Here is a 24,214-nt window from a genome sequence, read left to right as displayed (position 1 = left end):
TGAAGCTTTGGGTTGTACTGACATCTTACCCCTAAAACACAGCATTTTGAAGTTATTAAACTAGAAGAAAGAAAATGAGCGAAGGTAAATTTTTTAGTAAATTGAATACGAAATATATTTAATTTATAAAAAAAAAAAATTATATAGAGATGAGAGTTAATCGAAAATGAAAATATTTTCTAAATTATGGAAAGTAATATTTTTTATGTTGGGGAACCTCTCTAAGGTAGGATCCGAAGGACCCACTCTTGCAGAGTAAATCCTGGTCTTGTGTACTTCACCCTCGAAAGCTTCCCTACACGGAACTGGTTAAATCGCTGGCTTTTCATCGGGGGGTGTGATCCAAAGAATTGTTTGTACCTATGAGATATTGAACCTTGGACCTTGAAGGGAGTGATACCTTAAGGCATTCACCACTTGGGATTATGAGAATAATCATATGAGTCTGACATAAACATGCTGATTGAAGCATTTGTCTTGTGATAAGATCGAGTGGCCCCGATAATTAAGACATGCAGTTGCATATCAGCCACTTTCTTTCTGTATATGTATTAGGTAAATGGTAAGAAAAATCTATCAGATGGAGACAGACAATTAACTTGTCCTAGAACCTCCCATTATGAGAAACTAGAAGGTCCAATTCCTTCCCCCCCTCAGTATATCCAATAAATAATATATATTCCTGAAACCAAAATCCCATGAAGTGGAAAAAGAAAAAAAAAATGGTAATTGCATGCTGCAGCCCGCATGGTTTTTGTGAGCCATGTAAAAAAAAATGAATAAAAAAGAACTTCTCTAAGCAAGGAAAAATTAAATTAAATAAAATTACAGTGTGCAGAAATCTCTGCTCAAAACCTGATCTCTCAATGCAAAGAGATTTCATATGACCAACAGTTGAAACTATTGAGATGGTGGACAATTTCAGATGAAGTAACTGCATTATAAATTAGCATGTTTCAGAAACTCTGATTCCATATGAAACTAAATTCCTGGGCAGCTTGTGTTTCTATTCACCATGATCATCAATACAGCAGATGGTAACCTAATACCAGATTGGCTGTCATCTTTTAGCAAAATATTATTGGGTTATCAATTAATATGAATGCAAAGAAATTAAACTTGGGTTGATCATTCATGCATCTCTGATAACCTGTGTGACAGATAACTGACCCATGAGCTGTTGTGTTCAAATGTCTCAGAAATCTCTCTCTCTAAATAGATAGGCTGTGTCTGCATTTGAGTGAAAAGGGGAATCCAAAAGATATAAGATGGGATGAAATAATCATATGTACGTACCTAACAACCAGTAGGTGAGACATCTTGAGGCACTCACTTTCAATTAGAATCTTGTTTTACCCTTTTAAAACATGGGCACCACAAGATACTTTGTGGGTTATCCTGAGGAATCTTGTGATCGGAGACCTTGATTCAGACCATGGAATTCAGCAAACATGCCTACCGTCTGGCTCAGGATACTCGTTATGAGGCCAAAGATCATTACCAAAGATGGCAATGCTACTTTGTCCCAGAGCTGAAGTTCAGACTCTTGGCTGCTTTGTTTGTCTTGATGTTCTCCCATGCAGGTAAATTCTTGCTGACATTCCAAAGTTGAAAAAAATACACCTCCTTTTCTTTTAATGGCGTCATTTACATATATATATATATATATATATATATATATATATTCCAAATAATAAAAGATAAAGAGTGGCAACCGGAGCTAACCTCTCTTATTAGGCATGACCATAGTAGCTCCTTAGCTACTAAGAACTGGACAGAAAGGGCCTAGATAGAAGGAAGTCGTGGTCCCTCAAGTTGGATAATCTGAATCATAGCCTAGACTTTAACCCTACTGAGGAATTCAATAAATTTTTGAGACCCTAAGACATAGTACATACTTATCCACATGGAAGTAAGCCAAGGAACATTGAGCCTCCATACTCGGCGTATGACCTGATTTGTATATTTGTTGCATTTATGCTTCTGTTTCTGTCATTGTAGCGGCATATGATCCGTTGGATCCTACTGGAAATATAACAATCAAATGGGATATAATGTCTTGGACGACAGATGGTTATGTGGTGAGTATATCCCGTCAACTTGATAATTATTTTCTTCATTAAATAGAAGTCCCTACGATTGCTGATCCCAGTGCTACTCGAAGTACAACTTTCCTGGGGAATTTTTCTCTTTTTCCTGTAAAACTTGCTTAAAATGCAGGTGCAGAATAAATTTCTGAATTTTAACATCCGGCTGATTTATCCAACTTTTACCAAAACAGTCCCACTTTTTCCTAGAAAAAGAAGAGATATCAAAGTAGTAATTCGCACAAAAACAATTCAGTTTAAGCCAGCATGAGAATTAATTACTCCTGTAGCAGATACATAGTAATAGATTGAAGAGGAGACAAAAAAAAAAGCTCATTTCCTTTTCACATATATGCCAAAACCAGAGAGAGCTGAAAAGAGAGAATGAAATCAATACAAGAAGAAAGACTCAAGAAGACAAATCTTCTTTTTTCGGCCATAATTATTATCATCATATGTTATTATCTTAAAAAGAAAAAAATTATACCAGGCTACGGTGACAATAAACAACTTTCAACTGTATCGAGGCATCGCCAGTCCCGGGTGGATTCTAGGATGGAATTGGGCAAAGAAAGAGATAATCTGGTCGATGGTAGGGGCTCAAGCCACAGAGCAAGGAGACTGCTCCAAGTTCAAAGGAATTGTACCCCACTGCTGTAAGAGGAATCCCAAAATTTCTGACTTCCTCCCCGGAGTTCCTTACAATCAACAGTTCTCAAATTGTTGCAAAGGAGGTGTGTTGGCATCATGGGGACAGGATCCCACAACTTCAGTCTCTGCCTTCCAGGTGAGTGTGGGACTTGCTGGTACATCTAACAAAACAGTGAAGCTGCCAAAGAACTTCACTTTGCTTGGTCCTGGACCAGGCTACACTTGTGGCCCTGCCAAGAAGGTGCCATCGACACTCTTCCTCACGGCTGATCGGAGGCGGAGAACTCAAGCACTTAGTGAGTTTGTTTGTATCTATTTACCTATGGAGGTTAATTTTCTGGGACAATTTCCTGATTTTGTTTTGTAATGATCTCTTTGTATGCAGTGACATGGAATGTGACATGCACATATTCTCAGTTCCTTGCCTATAAGAATCCCAGCTGTTGTGTTTCCTTTTCATCCTTCTACAATAACACAATCACCCCATGTCCATCTTGTGCTTGTGGTTGTCAGAACAAGAAAAATTGTATCATGTAAGGTCCCCCATCACTTGATCATCATGCATACATAGCCACGAGCAATGCTACTCTTCATCATAAATCCTATCATCCCTGTTCACACATGATGGTGTGTCACACTTTCATTATTGAATTCTGGAAATACAGGAGCGACTCAAAACTACTACACCAGGCAGGGATAAACACTCCTAAGAAGGATAATACACCATTGCTGCAGTGCACGCATCATATGTGCCCTATACGTGTGCACTGGCATGTGAAGCTCAACTACAAGGATTATTGGCGCGTGAAGATTTCCATCACTAACTTTAATTACCGCTTGAACTACACTCAGTGGACTCTCGTGGCGCAGCATCCCAATCTCAACAATGTCACCCAAGTCTTCAGCTTTGAGTACAAGCCTCTTCTCCCCTATGAATCCATAAGTGAGTCTGCTTACAACCATAAAAGAAAAATATAATCCTTGTTTAGTTTTAGGGTATTTGGAGTTCAAGAAATTATATAAAAATCCACTTTTGTGCAGATGACACTGGAATGTTCTACGGCATGAAGTTTTATAATGACCTGCTAATGGAAGCTGGGCCACTAGGAAATGTCCAGTCTGAAGTGCTGCTGCAGAAAGATAAGAACACATTTACATTCAAGCACGGATGGGCATTTCCTCGGAAAGTTTACTTTAATGGCGATGAATGCATGCTTCCCCCACCTGACTCGTATCCATTTCTCTCAAACTCTGCTTTTGCAAATCCAATTGCAATTTCGACGGTGGCAGCCTCTGTTTTCTTGCTAGGGTTGTCTTTGTGGTGATCACACTCCTATAGGGGATATATATAGACACACTCGTGAAATTTTGAAAGGCGGATGAAGCAAGATGGTTGTGACTTGTGTGGCTGGACCATCACTGTGAAGAGGTACATACACCATATATATCAGTACAAGAAGATATGCTTTGAAGTGCAATAATGAAGTAGATTGTTTAGATTGGATGAAAACTTCAGCTGGAACTCCCTGCAAAACTGTCCCATGATTTTTGAGTTGTGACAATGGTTCACCATTCTAACTGCTGTTTCCTTTTCTTCCAAGTAGCATAAAATTTGATCGTGTTTGGAAGTCGGTAATGAATGTTGAAATACCTCCGAGATAAAACTCAAAGTATATATATATATATATATATATATATATATATATATATACGTATATGTATATGTATATGTATTATACATCATCTGTCATATCTATGTCATTTTCCTTATTGTATTGAGAACATATTTTTACAATACAAGAGCTAAATCTACACAAAAATGGCAGCAAAATGTATTCCCCAATACATAAAACAAGTAACAGAGCGGAATTTTGCAGTGGCGATGCAATAATACATCTGAACCCAACCCCACTATGCCTAAACTTGTAGCACTAACACATCCAACCCCATCAGCATGACTACCATAAGCTTTGCTTCGATCCAAACCATATGACAAATTCTAGATTGTTCTAGAACAACATATAGTCTTTTTTAGTTTGCCCCAGGCGTAACTCACTGTGCAAAAGCCAATAAGAATACCAACAAAGACAAGATGGTAAAGGCTGGATAAAGTAAAGAGACAATAGGCCGAGAACCAGCATTTGGCAACCATGGGTATGCATCTGGAGGCGGCATGACACAGTTATCACCATTGAAATAAATCCTCCGAGGGAAAGCCCATCCTTTTTCAAAAGTAAAAGTTGATTTGTCCTTGCGGAAAAGAAGCTCTGATTGCACATTCCCGAGAGGGCCAGCTTGCATAAGCAGATCATTGTAAAACTTGACTCCCCACAACATGGCAGTATCGTCTGCAAAACCAAAAGCCATATTCTCAAAGAAACATTAGTAATAGTTTATAAAATGATGAAGTTGCTACTTTACAACTAAATTTGGCAAAGTTATAACTTACTTAAGCCTGCATAAGGAGTTAAGGACTTGTAATTAAAGCTGAAAATCTTGGTAAGATTATCAAAGTTCGGGTGTTGCACAACAAGATTCCATTGTGTGTAGTTCATTCTATAATTGAAATTTGTGATTGTGACCTTCACCCTCCAATACTCCTTATAATTTAGCTTCACATGCCAATGGACTCGGATAGGACACATATGGCTGGTGCACCGAACCAGAGGTGTGTTACTCAATTTTCCTGGACCTGATACTGCTGAGGCTAAATACGGAGATTCTGGACTGTATGCATCACCAAAAAGAAAATATATATATCTCAACAAGTTGAGCAAAACAAAGAGATAGAACAAGGACACAGAGAGAGAGAGAGAGAGAGCAGTTTGAGATATCCAACAAAAAGATAAAAATGAGAGACTTACTTTACGCAGCTCCCAGGTTCTGTTACATTGTCTTGACAGCCACAGGTGCACATGGGGCAATTCACTATTGTCTCATTATAAAAGGAGGAGAGAGAAACACAACAAGTAGGTGTCTTCTGAGCGAGGAATTGTGAATATGTACAAGTAATATTCCAGGTCACTGCCACGAGAGATGAGCAAGGTAAGGTAAACCTTGATTAATTTTTTGCCGTACTCAGAATTTTTAATCCACAACAAACAACTGATATAATTGTAATTGTATCTTAACTCAACTTTTGGTCAATTGGTGTTACCTGATATTCCTCCACCACAAGTGAGGGCTATTTATAAAATTAGAGGGTACTGTCCTCTTTGATTAAAAAGAAAACTTTTGGTCAGTTGGTGAAGTTGGTGGCACTTCCCTCCATCAATAGGGGTGGTAGGTGCCCTTATGTGGGTTTCAATCCACCACAGCCAGGGGGAATCATGCCCCCAAAAAAATGCCTAGAATTAAAAAAATAATAATAATAATAATAATAATAATAATAATAATAATAATAATAATACCACATTTACGTATAGGCTTAAGATGGGATATCATGGTACGGGCTTGCTTACAACAATCCAGAAAGAGATGCTGCGCTTATACACCTAATAAACATTACCGAACCCTTTAACTGCTAACTTACTCAAAGCTTGAGTGACTCTCCGTTTATCCGCTGTCACAAATTTACTTGGCCTCACAATCTTTGCAGGCCCGCAAGTATATCCAGGTCCAGGAGCTTTCAGAGTGAAGTTCTTAGGTAATCTGACAGTCTTGTTAGTTGTTCCAGCAGCACCCACACTGACCTGGAACGAACTTGCTGCATTGGATGGGTCCTGGACCCATGAGTTTATCACTCCCCCTTTGCAGCAATTAGCAATCTGCAGGTTGTATGGAGTTCCTGGCAATAAATCCACAACCGTAGGATCCTTCTTACAGCAATGTGGAATGTTCCCCTTAAATCTTGAACAATCCCCTTGCTCTGTTGTTTGGCCTCCCATCATGCCCCAAATTACTTCTTTTTTCGCCCATGTCCACCCCAATGTCCATCCTGGTACTTGAATATGGCGATATTGCTGGAAGTTATATATTGTGACAACAGCCTGCCCAAGCCAAAGAGAGATATTGTTATAATGTGCCAAAACATCCAGTAAATCCCATACTGAAGAGAAGTAACAGAAAATACTACGATCATATAATGACATGCAGATAAGAAAATTAGTAAATTGCAGTTGGAACTTTATATAGTCTTTGGGATGGGGGGGCGCTCAAGCCCATTGCCTCGTAGTGGTTCTCTCATAAAGAAGGGGGGAGGGGTAACTAGAGTGTGGGAGCACCATTGGGTATATTCGGTCCTCCCATGAATACTGTGGTAACTCTTTTGACTGTGGCAATACCATTGGGTGTATTCTGTTTACGAGAGTACATTGCATATGGTTTGTGAGAGTTTAGAGTTTTTGAACGTGTTTGTAATAAAGGTTTGATGTGTTACGTACATGTGTTTAATTTAATGTTGATAATGTGCTTCAGCTGGCCCTAAAAGCTAACAAAACAGTATCTGTGATGACAAATATAACTCTATGAAGGAAACTTAAAAGTCTTAAATATGTAAATTTTTTAGAAAGACTTCATTGAAATGAATATGATTGCTTGGAGCACTACCACGAATATATATATATGTATATGTATGTATGTATGTATGTATGTATTTATGTATGTATATGGATAAGAACAGAACTATTACGAATATAAGTAAACCAAAAGTATCACAATTATTGAACACTTGCTACTACTTACAACATAGCCATCAGGTGTCCAGCTCATTACATCCCATTTGATTGTGATATTTCCAGTTGGATCAAGTGCATCATAGGCTTCTGCAGAAACATCAAGGGGATAAAACCTTAAAACTTGAATTCTTTGGCCTACCCACAAAATAACTTTAATATTTAGACCAAATCAATTCCTTTCCATGAATTATACCAAAATAAATTCATAAATTCAATTCATGTGGATCATTACATTTCTCTGTCGTTCTTTATGAGATACCACCATAGCATTAAAGATGAAATTGACTTCTGCTTTTTTCCCCTCCAGAAATTTAGGACAGATGGATTTCCTAGCCCAGTTATTTGGCCAAATACATGAGAACTGCTGCTCTTCTTGGGGTGAACTAAATTTCAACTCCATGAAGCAGGAAGTCTAGGTTTTTAAGGTCCTCACTCCACCCAGAACACAATAAAAATGGAAGGAGAAGAACTAAATACTACAGTCCTACATCTCATATTGCAAACCTAGGGTATTTAGCTTACAACTGCTTGGAGAAATCTTTCTCATTCCTAGATTATATTGGAAACAGGAACTCAATTTATCAACTTCGCTCTCTCAGCCTCTACACTGACTACAGTAACCCAACTAAAAAGAATTGAATTTCAAACCTTTTTTTTTTCCGAAAAGAAAAATTGTCGAAATTTAAAATTATCCTAATATGCCACTAAAGCATTCATAAAAAGGAGAAGAGGGAGAAATATAATGCATACATACATATATAAGACTAATCGAGAATCAGACAACCTCGATTACTTAATAGCAAAGATAACATTTCCTTTTTCTTTTTTTTATCACCAGTCAACTAATTCCTGGAAAATGGAGCACATCTCCGGCAGCTAACCAATACCCAGAAACAGAAAACAAGAATAAAAGCTTCCAAGACACTAAATTGGTAATTATGGGCAAGAAAGACAGCATCTTGGTGGCACCCACCTGTAGAACTAAAACGGGAACAAGAAAGCAACAACACAAGCAGAACAGCAAAGCTGCTGAGCTCTGCCATGGATTCAAAGGCTGATGAGGAGAGAGACCTCATTTCTTGGCACAGATGTTGGAATTGAATGTGATGCTTAAGCTCTGGCTTAGCTTTCAAGATCAGCTCAGGGAACGGAGAGAGCGAGAGACGTTGAAGCGAAAGGCTGAACTAGTCTGTTTTCAATGGGAAGAAGGGAGATCGTGGGTAAACAGTGGACTTCTTTATAAAGTCTTTGGAATCACTATTTTGGTAATGCGGCAAAAGCATTGTTGTTAACTTGTTAGTCACTTGCATGCAATATCATATTACAACTATACCCTTGTGCGTTTAACTGAAAGAAATAGTTTACATTGAAAAATTAGGGGTGCATTGTGGGACAATTCTGATCCACCTGTCGAGAATTAGATGGATAATCCCAAATATTCTTTTATTTTTTTCTAAGCAAGCAAGTTTATTTTATTAGAAAAGATGATATAAGAAGAGGGGATGTAATTCTCCAACAAACATCCCATAACAATAACAACAATACAAAGTGGTGGATAAAAAAAAAAAAAAAGATTTTTACGAATAATTTCTTGGTCATCACTCATGTTCTACAATGAGAACGCCGTCTTAAAAGACGGAAATAAGTTGTTCGTAAAAAGTTACGAACAATAGAACCACTATTGGTACAATGAGAGTGGGGGGTGCACTGTTGCTTGTTATCTTGAAATAATTTTTAGAGAGATCTTCAAATCCTTCTTCGAGATCATGATTTAAGAAAAACGATAACATAGTGAAAAATCTGACATCGAGTGGATTGACCTGCTGATCATTTGCATTTCCGTGCTTCTTTGATGGCACATGGCAACCACGTACCGATGGGATGGAAACTAAGCTTCGTTTGGTTACTAAATATCTCTCAACTCATCATTATAACTTTTTCAAATTTTAACATAAAATATAATAAACAATTCAACTTTTTCAAATTTTAAAATAATAATAATATTAAAAAATAATATTCTAACAATATTTTATCATCTCAACTCAACTCACTTCAACATTCAAACGCAACCTAAGTGGCCCCGATCTGAAAGATGTAAGCGAGACAAAGCTATAGGATAATCCCAAATATTCACTTCAAAACTTCTTAAACTTTTTTTTTTTTCAAATATAAAAATACGTGAGATGTCAGCTTACATGCTGCCCCAAGTCTTCTACTAATTAAAATTAGGAAAACAAATTGCTAATATTATTATTATTTGACCAATCATTTGGGGCCCCCCGTTCACGCCAAGTTTGGGACCATTCTCATTCAATTATTTATTTATTGTATTTTTTTTAAGCATTTTTTTCATGTATGGACCAATTCTACCGAAAAACATATTAATATGTTTTATTAATTATAAAAGAAGAAACATCTTTCATTTCCTTTGCCTCAAAAGAGTATCCAAACGGGTCTCAGTCTAATTCAACAATTTTATCAAATTTCTACATAAAATATTATAAATAATTTAATTTATTTAAATATTAAAATAATAATGATATTAAAAAATAATATTATAATAATATTTTATTTAACTTTTAAATTTTATTTAAAATCATCTCATCTCATCTCACTATTCAAACACATGACCGAATGGTTTTTTTGTCTATCACCTAAATGAACACGCTTTATCTGTATAAAGTCACTTTCATTTTGCATGCTTAAAATTTTATTTTTATATACTCAACAAAGTTGACAAACTCGCCATATTTTAACAGATTGTACTCAAATAACCCAGGCTCTTTTACTTGACACCAAACTTTTGACCCTAAAGTAGTTATTTTTTAATGATAAATTCAGCATCTGAAAAGATTAGATGACATTATTTTAATTTTTGTGAATGCCATGGTTGTTGTCATGAATCTTTTAATGAATTGTGTTGGATTTTTTATTTTTTATTTTATACTTTGACTGTTCTTGCCATTGCCTTGCCTGAATTGGCTCTGTGGTTAGGACGTAGTAAGGGTGAGAGGCACCCCTAGCTGTCTCTACTATCTCCAAAAACTAAGAAAAATGATAATTATAATCGTGAGTATTCAAATATCGTGTAATTATTTTAAAAAAATAAATAAATACAAGACTCATAAAAAAAAATTAATTTTTTAATAATATATCCTACTCTTTTTCAAAACAACTACACGGTACTTGAATACTCCACGATTGTATGTAGAATTACACATAAAATAATTTGTAGTTTGTTTTCATTTTTGTGATCATAAAAGTCAAAAATTCATTTTTCCTCATGAAATTACATCATCAACTATTTCACTATATTATTATTATTAAATTATTTATAATTTGTCATTAAGTCAAACTAGTAGAAAAAGACTATTTCCAATTACATCTCTAGTGTATTCTATGAAGTATGAAACTTTGCTCTTATAAGTACAACATCCATTATCTTCTTATATTATTATTAAATAAAAATTATTCTTATAAAATTGGGTCATCTACTCACCAATTTTATTATTATAAAAAATAAGTAAATAAAATTTGTAATTTGGTATACATATTAATACACATAACACACTATTGTGAAAACCTTCATCGTTATCTATAATAAAAAGTACTGAGATTTTAACTTTTGTTATAGCATCAGTGGGTATCCCTGCAAGTGCTAAAGTAAGGTTGGAGTTTTTCTCTCGAGGGTTCCCCATAGTACCACTATGACCTTTATGTTATGTATGCCATATCTCTGGGCCAAACATCACCCGTCACATTTTTGCCACTTTGGTCACGTAAATTTACAATCTGTGAACTCTAATATAAAAAAGTTTCCAATCAAACACATTATTTTCAACGTACCCAAATAACCACTTCTAATCAAACTCGACACAGATTTGAGAGATTCCTTTATGGTACAATGCATTTTCCTTATACCAAATTTGAGAGACAGAAATTCAATATTGACCAACAACGCCTAAGGTTATGGGTCTCATGTGTAAGAAGATTTTGAGTTGAAATGAATTTAATAATATGAGAGTTAGGTTTCTAGATGTTAGATTCAACTTAAAATTAAATTAAACTCAACTTAGCTTAACTGAGTTTGGGAACTAACATAGCCTCAAACTAAAGAACCCACAACTAATTTCACACAATCGATTGCTTTCCAATCCAAATGGTAACAAAAATCAAAACCCAACCGCAATGCAACTTAAGCCACCCAAATTTTCAGAAGTCGAAAATCATCAAGGACTAATTTTCCCTTGTTTTCACAAGAAACGCTTCATCTGATTTACTTTGGTTAATTGGTTCGAAGTAGCGGGAGAGAGGGATACCACTAAATCAGTTGGCTCAGCTCTGAATTTTGAGACTCTGACACGGATCTTGGTCCCCTCTTGATTTCGAAAAGGTGAAAATGGACACAAACCCAAATAATGGTTGTAATATATCAAAGCTGAAAAATACATCAACATTGGAATACAAATTTGAAAAAACTTGCTACTTAAAAAAAAATAAAAAAATGGAAGATTTTGACCCAGTAACAGAGTTACCAAACAAAAATAGAAGAGAACATAATTAAAGGAGACAATATTAAACAGCCATGTTCATAAAAGAGAGGAGGAGAATAAGGTGTCGTGAATGAAATAAAAAAAAAAACATTCAATACAAATGATAGAATAATGTTTTACACCTTGACCCAATTGAAGTTAAACTCGTTTCCAAACTAGAAAAATAGTCTTGAGGTGTATAAAGACATGAATAACTTCATTGTCTGATGATTTATCAAAAAGATTTCATAAAGATGAATTTCTCAAGTCTCAACTTTTTTCTTAATTTTTAGCGGTAGATAGTATAAAATGAATACTATCTACAAGATATTTTAAAATAAAAATATTTTAAAAAGTATATATAATATTTTTAATTAAATACCTTATAAAATTTCCATGCATGAGGCAGATTTGCAACTATTGATTGCAGTGCATAAACTCGCTAACAGTTAGCAATATCCAAAGAAATGTAGGGCAAACCTTAATCTTCCCGAGCAATATTCCCTGGTACAAGACATAACAATACTGACAAAGTTGTCCACAAATTTCCCTTTTATGTACAAATATAGATGGTAAAGCAAGAAGAACATACATGATTGTTGGTACATGTATCAATTTTTATGCTGATTAGCAGCCTCCTTTGCACCAAGAAAGTAGAGGTCAGAACGTGCTTCATAATAACATGGAGTATTCATCTCGCATTCTTATATCAGAAACATTCAGAAGGCAACCAGGTTTTAGCCCCCACAGTTTACTTACAATAGCCTCCTACTTCATGGAGTGCCTTATTCTTCCAACGATATTAGCCATTTCAATGAAGCAGTGTATCGTCAATTTTCCTCTAAGCAGTCAATCCCAACAATGGGTTGGCTGCATTCTTCGTACTCTAAGAAGAGATTTGCAGGTGTCCAAAAATGAAACTATCAAAATCTACGCCTGTAAATTCCTCTCTTTTGCAAAATACGCTCTCACAAATGCAAGTTTCCTTTACTGTCAGCACCAGAAGAACCAAAAGCATGGCATCAACAATTGTTTTACAGGTTAAAAACTCTTTCGTTTAGATAATGACAAAGGATTCTTAATGATCTCTCTCTCTCTCTCTCCTCCCTTTAAACCAACAACTCCATGAAGCACTTCATATTTTTCACCTCCTCTTTGGATTCTGAATGCCTTTGTGGTTTGAAGAGCTTCCACAGACCAACTGGATGTCGGCTTTTAACTTCCACATCACCAGACAATCTGCCATACATTTTCTCACACTCTGGATATGGCCTGACATAGAGATTGTAAAATCTAAGCCTACTTGGCTTTATCAAATCTCTCAATCCCACCTCAAAATGAAGCCCACCATTTGCTCTCAAATACTTGATCACATTGTATCGAGGAACAATCTGTTTTTCAAAGTTTACACCCAAATAATTGGGAACATCAACCAAGCAACCAATATTGAATTTCATCCTATTCACCAAAAACTCAATCTTCTTCTCAATATCCTCTATCCCATATAAAATCAGCCTTGGCTCTTTCCACAACACTTTAAAAGCTTCTCTACGAGTCAACCCATGTTTGCATAAGCAGTCAATTTTCAGTTTCACATCAAACCCAGCTCTAAATGCTCCTTCAGTAAAAATCTTCCGCTCAATTGGTTCCCGACATTTCAAAGTCTTCAGCAGCTCCAAACACCTCGAAAGTTCCCCCAATTCCATACTGAGAATTCTCGGTTCCCTAACAATCTCTTTCCTAACCAAATTCTCACTAAACCCCAAATCTCTAAACTCAAAAAGCAAAGGCTTCAACCTATCTTCGACCCCAAATCTTAATACACTTGGAAACAAACAAAAAAGACGATCAATTTCATTCCTTGAAAGCCCAAGTCCCATAAAAAATAAAATTCTATCACGAGTTTCCCTCTCATTCATCATAATTATTCTAGGAAAGCCTTCTAAAACTCTACTCACAGTATCATCAGAAAACCCTAAACTCCTCAAAATCTTCACACTCCTAGCAAACCCATCTGGGTCTAACTGGAATCTCCTAGCAAGTTCCAACACATTACGAATGATCAATGGGGAAGCACTCAAGAAGTCCAATCCTAGGAAATCCATTTCCCATTTCTTGAGAAACTCAAACTCCAAGACCCCAGGACAGTCGGATATCAATGAAACCAAAGACTTCTGAGGAATTTTCAGTTTTGTTAGAATACGCAGAGACTGATCAAGCTCGTGCAAGTTGGATTTCTCTACAAATTTGTTTTTGTTTAGGAAATTGTGGAGTTGAGATGCTGGGAAGCCATATCTTTGGAGGAGATTGGCGAGGGAAATCTGTTTCCTGTAGTAAGATGGCTGGGAAAATCTGGAAGGAATTGGGTTTGAGGAATCAACGGTGGTTGAAAAGGACTGGATTTTTTGTGTTGGGAAAATTAGTGATCGTTTGGAAATTGATGTGAGGCGATTGAGCATGCTTCTAGATATAACCTTCATGGCCACTTGCGGATGAGCTGGTTTTTAAGCCAGTAGTCTTTAAAGTACTTCCTCATAAATTGAGACTCAGCAATGCTCCATAAGTTCATAACATAAAAACAGCAACATTAGCTATAAAAAAGCCATCAACTATGCCATCACCTGTGAGTCCTCGGAACCACGATCTCCTGGTAACAGGAGAAGAAAACTTCATTGACATAGAAGAACTTACATAATAGTCAAGTCAAAAATTATATAAGAGGAGAAGCGAGCCTACCCAGTGATGAATTACAATAATGCAACCCACCCAATTTTTATACAAGAGAATTGATATCATTGAAGACAAATCTACTATCAATGTGTAAGATCTTAAAATGAGTAATCTTTCTAAAGAACAGACTGTAAGTGAGGAAAAAAAAAGGTCAGCACACTGAAGTACCCCAAGAAATCAAGTAATGTAACACTGAAACGTCATATTTTAGGGGCACAAAAGATTGGGAAAATCCTGTTCCTCTAAACGTGAACATCGACCCATTTATCGACTGAAAACTATGCCCAATGTTTCATTTCTTCATTTTTTTTTTCATTTTCAAAAAGAGAAAAAACCTATGAAACAACTTTAAAATAGTCTTGATATCACAAATCGATTTTAATATAATACCAATTTCAGATAGAAAAAGAGTTTTCACATCTAGTAAACTAGCAATTCGATTGCGAAGCCAAGACACTGATATTTTCAAATTGAGAAATTAGCCTTTGTAATATATATTATCAAAACTCAAATTCTGTAACATACGAACCCAAATAGGACTCAAAATCTATTATTTTATTTTATCTTCAAAACAGGTTAACAGATCAGATTAAACAGAGTTTATATCTCATTAGGTTGCTTCCCTTATCAGCATTTCCTTGTAGTTATCCCTTAGGTTCCAGTTTAAATAAGATCCCTATATCGAAACCAACTCCCAACTCCCAACTCCAAACTCTATCCAATCTCCAGAAGACTCACGTGATTCCCTTCCCCTTATCTATAAAAACCCCACGAGACCTCAAAATTAAACACACAAAAAAAATCAGGAAAGAACTCACAATCGCGGAGGCTTTGTAATTTTAGCCCAGCCACCGTCGGCCACCACAAGGACGTCGGAGCACCACCACGGTGCCCAGAAACTGCCGGTCAGCCCAACTCCGTCGAACCCCCCACTATCTGGTAAGCCCACAGCCGTCTGCCACCCTTCTCTCTCTCTCTAGTGTTTCTCGGCTTGTCAGTTGCTCTCTCTATCTCTCTCACTCTCTCTCTCGTGTCGCACGTTGCTCTTCCTTGCTGACTGCTCAGTCTCAGAACCCGTCGCATGACCCTTCCTTCTCCAGCAAATGATTCTTTCATGCCTTTTATTTCTTTTACTTTACTGAAAAGCTCATGCAAGTTTTAGTTATTTACACAAATGCTCTTCAACCCACTGTCCAGTGCCCATAGCCTAGCCGTAAAATGCCTCTTGAAGAACTTTCTGAGTTAATTAGGGTTCGTATTTTTTTTTAAGATAAGATGAGATGAGATGAGATGAGATTAAAATTAAAAAATTAAAAAAATATTATTAGAATATATTTTTTAATATTATTTTTATTTTAAGATTTAAAAAAGTTGAATTGTTTATTTTATTTTATATTAAAAATTAAAAAAATTATAATAATTAGATGAAATAAAATAAAATAAAATAAGATAAAATATTTTTTCAAAACAAATTAGGCCTAAAATTTTTTTCTAGGCAGATTGTCAGATTTTTGTTTTTAACCATGTGGGCTGATTTCCGTATGTGGGTCGCGCTTGAGGTTAATCAGAAATGTACTTCTAAGTTGGGCTTGAGTTTAATATTAGGGTGCGTTTAGATGTTAAATTGAATTGAGTTGAATTGAATTGAATTGAGATGATAAAATATTATTAGAATATTATTATTTATTATTATTATTATTTTAAAATTTAAAAAAGTTAAATTATTTATTATATTTTATGTTAAAATTTTAAAAAATTATAATAATGAGTTGAGATGATTTTAAGTTCCAAACAAACTTAAGACTATTTGCCTGTGGTCCGAGTCTTAAGTATTAGAAATTTACATAGTAATTTCTTACGTTTGAGAATTTCCATCCGATTTCTTAAAAGGGATTTATTCCTATAATTTGAGAAACATTTTAGAGATTTAATTAAAATCTCCCCTAAATCTAAATCTCTAATTTATGAAAAAAGTTTAGGAGATGAATAGTATTTCTACAAATATAGAGAATTACTATTCATTCTTTAAATAATTTTTATCAATACTTTATTTTAATAAATGAAATAAAATTTTCTATTAATCATTTACACTTTCTATCATACTCATATTTGTTATAGTTTTAAATAATAATTTTAAAAATAATTTAAATAATTAAGAAAATATTAAAAAAAATAATTTTAAAAATATTATCATACCTACAAAAAAATAATTTAACTTTTTGTTTAAAATATTCACTAAAGTAATAGTTCAAAACATAAGAAAAATATTGAGTAGTAAGTTTGTAAATATAAGTGAGAGAAAAAAGTAACAAAGAAAAAATAGAAAAATATTATTTTAATATAATAAAAAAATGATAGGAAATGAAATGTATGAGATTTTTAAAAGATGAGTAAAATTTAAAGAAAAATTTAAAGAAATGTGATTTTTAGCTAAATTATAGAAAATTTTAAAGGAAGTCGAGTGAGAATGCTCTTAATGAGTATAAATTTTACAAATCATATTATAGCAGCAATTTTATAAAGGGTTAAATTTTAGATTTAAAACGAGTGAACGTGATTAAACCTTCTATATTAAATTAAGAGTTACTCGGCATATCTAATAGATTTATATTAATCATATTTTACGCAATTAAATTATAATTTTAAAGTTAAGATGTGATACTGGTACTTTAACAATTATATATTACTACTATCTATTAAATGAGCTAAGAGGTAAGTAGGATGATCATAATTGCATGTGTACTATAAATATTATAATTATGTATGAAAATATGATGGTTACCTACGCTATACTACGACTCAAGTGTGGTTCACCATAAGTTAAATGAAACATGGATTTAAGCGTAGTTTACCATATGTAATAAGTGAAAGACAAAATGAACCAGTCATGTATAATATTGTTAGGAAACACATATAGTCAGTCACTTATGAATTCACGTTACATGCTGCCATGATTATGCATGATTCCACTCATGATGATGATGAATTGATATGCTATGTGAATCTTTAATGATATATGTATGTTATGAAGAGTCTTTCAAAAATTAAATCTATGCTAAGTCAAGTTATGTTTATGGTATGATGTGCTATTTACTATGTATTCGACTCATTTTTATTTGTTTATCTATTTTCTTCTATGTTTAACTATCACAAATGATGATTGTGAGGACGCAGAGCTGGAGAGCCAGAAATAGATCTAGTGCAAAGACTTAGAAAAGGAATAAGTGTTTTTTACATAAGAAATTAATTTAGTTTATGTTTTTATTTTACGTTTTCAGTTTCATGATTCAAACACAGTTATGTTCAATTTAGTTGACGTTTTTCTATAAATGAGGTATTTTTCATGATTTCAAATCTCTTCACCTAACATCATGTTATGAATGTTTGTAACGTTCCTAACCTACAGGAATGGGTGTTACAAATTAGTATCAGAGCTAGGTTGAGAGAGTCTGTAGACTTTTTAAGGAAAGAATTCTAGGATAGGAAATACCTAGGATGACTCCTGGCCACCTCAAAGTTCAAGATAAGTTTTTTACTATTATGTTTCATGCTTATTGTCATGTTCTTGATTGATTGCATGATTGATGGAATAGTTGTACTACTATTTGCTCATTTGCATGAATTATATTATTTAGAATGGCAGCGACAACTAGAAGAAACGTGCACCTTGATGGGTCTGTAGAACCAGAACTGAATGAGCGTGAGATTTTGGCTACTACTATGACCAAACTTCTCCATTATCTTGCCGACGGTCAAAGCATAGGAGCCAAGACTCCCACGGCTGGCTGCACCCTAAAGCAGTTTAAAAAGCAGCATCCTTCGACTTTTGACGGCAAGGTAGAAGCACTTGATGTGGAAAGCTAGATCAAAAGAATGGAGAAGATTTTCAGAGCTATTTTCTGTACTGATGAATAAAAAGTGGAGTATGCCACTTATGTGTTGGCAGATGAGGCGGATGAGTGGTGGACCTCTACATGGGAACTACTGCAGCTCGAATTGAGCAAGGGGGTACCCATCACTTGGGATCGCTTCAAGAGGGTGTTTTTGGACCCATCCCCCCCCCCCACCACAAAAAAAAAAAAAAACAACTTTGTAAAGCAAAAGCTAGACAATTTATTGATATAGCACAGGGAAGCATGATGGTGGAGTGCTATGCTACGACGTTTGTGGCATTATCGCGGTTTGTAAGTTATTTAGTTCCGAATGAGGAAAAGAAATGCAAAAAGTTTGAACGGGGCTTACATTCAATAATTCGAAGTCACTTGATACCCTTGAGGATCAGTAACTTCACCGACTTGGTTACACGAACCACTTCGGTAAAAGAAGACATGGGGGCGAAAGCGAAACTATTCAATCAAAGGAAACGCCAACAACCACTACTTGAGCCTAATAGAAACAAGAAGCCTGCTCCCAGCTATCGGCCGCAACCGCCTAAGAGTATTCCAACGAATCCAGTTTGCAAGAATTGCAGAAAAAAGACATCCAGGAAATTGCTTAGTGGGCCAGAATGCTTGCTTTAGATGTGAGCAACCAAACCATATGGCTTGAGACTGCCCAAGAAGGAACGCGCTGGCTTCAGCTACAGAGAGTGGCCAGAGGGCTACCGCACCAGCCAAAGTTTTTGCCTTTATCCCAAGAGACGCTGAGACATCTAATGATGTGGTTACAGGTACCCTTTTATTATTTTCTTGTTATGCTAACGTTTTGTTTGATTTGGGTGCCACACACTCTTTTATAGCACGTGCCTATGCTTGTTTGGATGTAAGAGTACCAAAGAGTCTTGATTGTTCACTATATGTTGCAACACCTACCGGTGAACACATAATTTGCGATACCATACTTAGGAATTGCCCCATAGAAATTAGTGGGAGACACCTCCCATCAGACCTGGTGATGTTTGAGATGTTGAGATTTGATATAATCTTGAGAATGGATTGGTTGTCTCAAAACCATGCCTGTGTTGACTGTTTTAAAAAGAAAGTAGTTTTCAAACCCCCAGGCAAAGAGGAGTTCAGTTTTTGCAAAGAAAGAGGAAATGCCCCACCTCGATTGATCTTGGCTTTGCAAGCGACCAGATTACTAAGACAAAGATGTTCGGGATTCCTAGCTAGTCTAGTAGTGCCACCTGTAGAGGGACCTGGAATTGAAGATATTCCCATTGTCAAGGAATTTTAGGATGTGTTTCTAGAGCATCTTCCAGGATTGCCACCAGATCAAGAGATTAACTTATCGATCAACCTTCTGTTAGGGACGACACCAATATTGAAGGCACCATATCGTATGGCCCCAATAGAGCTAAAGGAGCTTATGGAGCAATTGCAGGAGCTTTTATATAAGGGTTTTATTTGCCCTAATGTGTCGTCACGAGGTGCACTAGTTCTGTTTGTGAAAAAGAATGATGGTTAGATGCGACTCTGCATTGATTATCGAGAACTAAATTGGGTGACAATTAAAAACAAGTACCTACTATCCAGAATTGATGATTTATTTGACCAGTTATAAGGCCAAATTTTCTCCAAGATTGATCTACGTTCAAGTTACCATCAGCTTAAGATCAAGTCTGAAGATATCTCGAAGACAACATTTAGAACACGATACAAACATTATGAGTTTCTTATCATGCCATTCAGGTTGATGAACGCCCCAACAGTTTTTATGGACATGATGAACAAATTTTTCAGGGAGTATATCGATTAGTTTGTTGTTGTCTTCATTGACGATATCCTTATCTATTCCAGAAGCCAAGCTGATCATGAAGGACACTTGAGGACGTTGTTGTAGTTATTGAGAGAACAATAGTTGTTCGCAAAATTCAAGAAGTGTGAGTTTTGGTTGCACCTTTTTGGGGCATGTTGTGTCGAAGGAATGAATTTAAGAAGACCCGGCTAAAATTGAAGCAGTGGTGAAATTGGCCAAGCCAACCAATGTAAATGAAGTAAGAGGTTTCTTAGGTCTTGCAGGATACTACATATGGTTTGTTGAAGGATTCTTTAGCATAGCAGCCTCGATGACTAAGTTGACGAGGAAGAACGAGAAATTCCTGTGGATTGAAGATTGTGAAAGGAGCTTTCAAGAGCTGAAAAAGAGATTAGTGGCAACACCCGTGCTCACTGTTCCATCAGGCAAAACAAGATTTGTTATTTACAGTGATGCTTGATAAGTGTGATTTTTATTACTCTTTTATTTATGAAAAGTGTCAGTTTTCCTTCAATTCTATTGATTTTATTTTAATTCTCGTTCTTGCTTGTCAGCTTAGTCATCGGGGCTACTATGCTAGAGAATCCCTCAATAAACCTCCTGTAGTATATTGCAAGACCTAAGAAGCTTCTTACTTATTTTTCATTGGTTGGCTTGGCCCATTTCACCATTGCTTCGATTTTAGCCGGGTCTACTAAAATTCTTTCCTTCGAGACAACATACCCCAAAAGGGTACAACAAAAACTCACACTTCCTAAATTTTGTGAACAACTGTTGTTCTCTCAATAACTGCAACACAGTCCTCAAGTGTCCTTCATGATCAACTTGGCTTCTGGAATAGATAAGGATATCGTCGATGAAGACAACAACAAACTGATCGATATACTCCCTAAAAACTCTGTTCATCATGTCCATAAAAACTGTTGGGGTGTTTGTTAGCCCGAATGGCATGACAAGAAACTCACAATGTCTATATCATGTTCTAAATGCCGTATTCGAGATATCTTCAGACTTGATCTTAAGCTAATGGTAACCTGAATGTTGATTAATCTTGGAGAAAATTTGGGCCCCCTATAACTGGTCAAATAAATCATCATTTTTTGGTTGTGGGTACTTGTTTTTAATTGTCACCCGGTTCAGTTCTCAATAATCAATGCAGAGTTGCATCGAACCATCATTCCTTCTCACAAATAGAACTGGTTCACCCCATGCCGACACACTAGGGTGAATAAAACCCTTATCCAAAAGCTCCTACAATTGCTCCTTAAGCTCCTTTAACTATACTGGGGCCATACGATATGATGCCTTTAATATAGGTGTCATCCCTAGCAAAAGGTAGATTGAGAAGTCAATCTCTCGATCTAGAGGCAATCCTTGAAGATCCTTTGGAAACACATCCTGAAATTTCCTGACAATGGGAATATCTTCAATTCCAGGTCCCCTGCTGGTGGCACTACTAGACTAGCTAGGAATCTCGAACATCCTTATCTTATTAATTTGGTTGCTTGCAAGGCCTAGATCAATTGAGGTGGGGCATTTCCTCTCTCTACGCAAAAACTAAATTCCTCTTTGTCAGGGGGTTTGAAAACCACTTCCTTTTTAAAATAGTCAACACAGACATGGTTTCGAGTCAACCAGTCGATTCCCAAGATTATATCAAATCCCAACATCTCAAATGTCACCAAGTATGCTGGGAGGTGTCTCCCGCTAATTTCTATGGGGCAATTCCTTAGTATGGTATCGCAGATTATGTGTGCACTGGTAGATGTTGCAACATATAGTGAACAATCAAGACTCTCTGGTACTTTTACATCCAAACAAGCATAGGCACGTACTATAAAAGAGTGTGTGTTACCCGGATCAAGCAAAACGGTAGCATAATGAGAAAATAATAAAAGGGTACCTGTAACCACATCATTAGATGTCTCTGCATCTCCTGGGGTAAAGGCAAAAACTCTGGCTGGTGCGTTAGCCCTCTGGCCACTCTTTGTAGCTGAAGCCGGCGCATTCCTTCTTGGGCAGTCTCTAGCCATATGGTTTGGTTGCCCGTAGCTGAAGCAAGCATTATGGCCACTAAGCAGTTTCCTGGACGCCTTTTCTGCAATTCTTACAAATTGGATTTGTTGGAATAATCTAAGGTGGTTGCAACCGATAGCCGGGGGCAGGCTTCTCGTTTCTATTAGGCTTAGGTAGTGGTTTTCGGCATTTCCTTTGATTGAATAGTTCCACATTCTCCCTCATGTCTTCTTCTATCAAAGTGGTTCGTGTGACCAAGTCGGTGAAGTTATGGATCCTCAGGGGTATCAGGCGACTTCGAATTCTTGGATGTAAGCCCCATTCAAACTTTTTGCATTTCTTTTCCTCATCTGGAACTAGATAACTTGCAAACCACGATAATGCCACAAACGTCGCGGCGTAGCGATCCACTGTCATGCTTCCATATGATATGTTAATAAATTGCCTAGCTTTTGCTTTACAGAGTGCTGGGGAAAACAAATCGGTCCAAAAATGCCCTCTTGAAGCGATCCCAAGTGATGGGTACCCCCTTGCCAAGTTTGAGCTACAGTAGTTCCCATGTAGAGGTCCACCACTCATCCGCCTCATCTGCCAGCACATAAGTGGCATACTTCACTTTCTGTTCATTAGTATAGAAAAGAGCTCTGAAAATCTTCTCCATTCTTTTGAAAATCACATTAATTACGATAAATTATCTTTACTTTTTGCTCAACTAATGGTGGTTAATCATAGAGCTCATAATCACAAATCACCTCTTGGTCTCATTGGGATTCAATAGATCGAACAATAATTAGCTAGAAAATTGTAAACATTACGAACAAGCAATAAACACTCAATCATAAAAATATTGAAAATAAAATAACTTAGAATATAAATTGTGTTCAAGGCTAGACTACATCAAAGGTATAGAAAATAAAATTAGTTTATAATGAAATTGAAAAGAAAAAGAATTGAACTAGTGTTCTTCGTTGGAGTTGGTTGATGAAGGATGCGGCTTTTGCCTCTACTCTCTAGATCCACCACCTTGAAAGAAACTTAAAGAATAAACTCTGCTCTCCTTTCGCACTAAATCTTCTCATTCCTTCAAATCCAAGAAATAAAGAAAAATATATAGAAATAAAATAAAATCAATAGAATTGAAAGAAAATCGACACTTCTCATAAATAAAAGAGTAATCTTACCTTTTCTCATTCTCTTCCTTGGTTTTTCTTTCTCTTTCTCATTGAGGACAATGTATTATTTAAGCTTGGGGGGAAGGGAGTTTATGTTTAAAAAAAAAAAAAATTCTTTGTGCTTGGTTTGCTGAATAAAAAAGCTTATGATAAGAACATGGTTGAAATTGATTAATACTCCTGCCAAGGGATTGGGTTGTGTTTTAATGCTACATGGAAGGATTATTACTTATGCTTATCGACAACTCAAGAGTTACGAGTAGTGCGAGATCTATACAGACTATAAGAGCCTAAAGTATTTCTTCATGCAGAAAGAGTTGAATACAAGATAGCGCAGATGGTGAGAACTTCTGTGGGATTATGACTGCAACATCGCCTACCATCCGGGTAAAGCTAAAGTGACAGATGCCCTAAGCCGGAAATCATCCTCCGATACCCTTGCTACTATGTACACCTCACAAAGGTATATGTTACTGGATATGGAGCATGCAGGGATAGAGATTATTATGGATACATAGAGCCGATTGAGTAGCTTGACTTTGGGTTCATCATTAATAGACTGGATAAAGGCTACCCAAACTAGTGATTCAAATTTAGTGAAGATCAAGGGAGAGTTACATGAAGACAAAAGGCCTGAATTTACAGCATATGAG

General features: G+C 36.0%; 3 protein-coding genes across 3 annotated transcripts; 1 reads left to right on the top strand and 2 right to left on the bottom strand.

Moving 5' to 3' along the window:
- The first annotated feature begins 1,416 nt into the window (after positions 1 to 1,416).
- LOC108994203 (COBRA-like protein 4) lies at positions 1,417 to 4,403 on the top strand. Its single transcript, XM_018969326.2, has 6 exons — positions 1,417 to 1,583; positions 2,002 to 2,081; positions 2,578 to 3,034; positions 3,124 to 3,271; positions 3,404 to 3,681; positions 3,780 to 4,403. Exons 1-6 carry the CDS (start codon positions 1,436 to 1,438, stop codon positions 4,061 to 4,063), a joined length of 1,395 nt encoding a protein of 464 aa, XP_018824871.2. The 5' UTR covers positions 1,417 to 1,435; the 3' UTR covers positions 4,064 to 4,403.
- Positions 4,404 to 4,483: 80 nt separating this feature from the next.
- LOC108994204 (protein COBRA-like) lies at positions 4,484 to 8,681 on the bottom strand. The gene is made up of 6 exons (XM_018969327.2): positions 8,388 to 8,681; positions 7,422 to 7,501; positions 6,271 to 6,727; positions 5,603 to 5,762; positions 5,188 to 5,465; positions 4,484 to 5,086 (listed from the first exon to the last, which is right to left on the bottom strand). Exons 1-6 carry the CDS (start codon positions 8,488 to 8,490, stop codon positions 4,791 to 4,793), a joined length of 1,374 nt encoding a protein of 457 aa, XP_018824872.1. The 5' UTR covers positions 8,491 to 8,681; the 3' UTR covers positions 4,484 to 4,790.
- A 3,668-nt stretch (positions 8,682 to 12,349) lies between these two features.
- LOC108994205 (transcription termination factor MTERF15, mitochondrial) lies at positions 12,350 to 15,784 on the bottom strand. The gene is made up of 2 exons (XM_018969329.2): positions 15,495 to 15,784; positions 12,350 to 14,593 (listed from the first exon to the last, which is right to left on the bottom strand). Exon 2 carries the CDS (start codon positions 14,424 to 14,426, stop codon positions 13,056 to 13,058), a length of 1,371 nt encoding a protein of 456 aa, XP_018824874.2. The 5' UTR covers positions 14,427 to 14,593; positions 15,495 to 15,784; the 3' UTR covers positions 12,350 to 13,055.
- Positions 15,785 to 24,214: the final 8,430 nt, after the last annotated feature.

This window comes from Juglans regia, chromosome 2 (assembly GCF_001411555.2).
Source record: "Juglans regia cultivar Chandler chromosome 2, Walnut 2.0, whole genome shotgun sequence".
Classification (NCBI taxonomy): Eukaryota; Viridiplantae; Streptophyta; class Magnoliopsida; order Fagales; family Juglandaceae; genus Juglans; species Juglans regia.
Note: the sequence above shows the minus strand (reverse complement) of the source record. Positions and strands in the feature narration are given on the sequence as shown.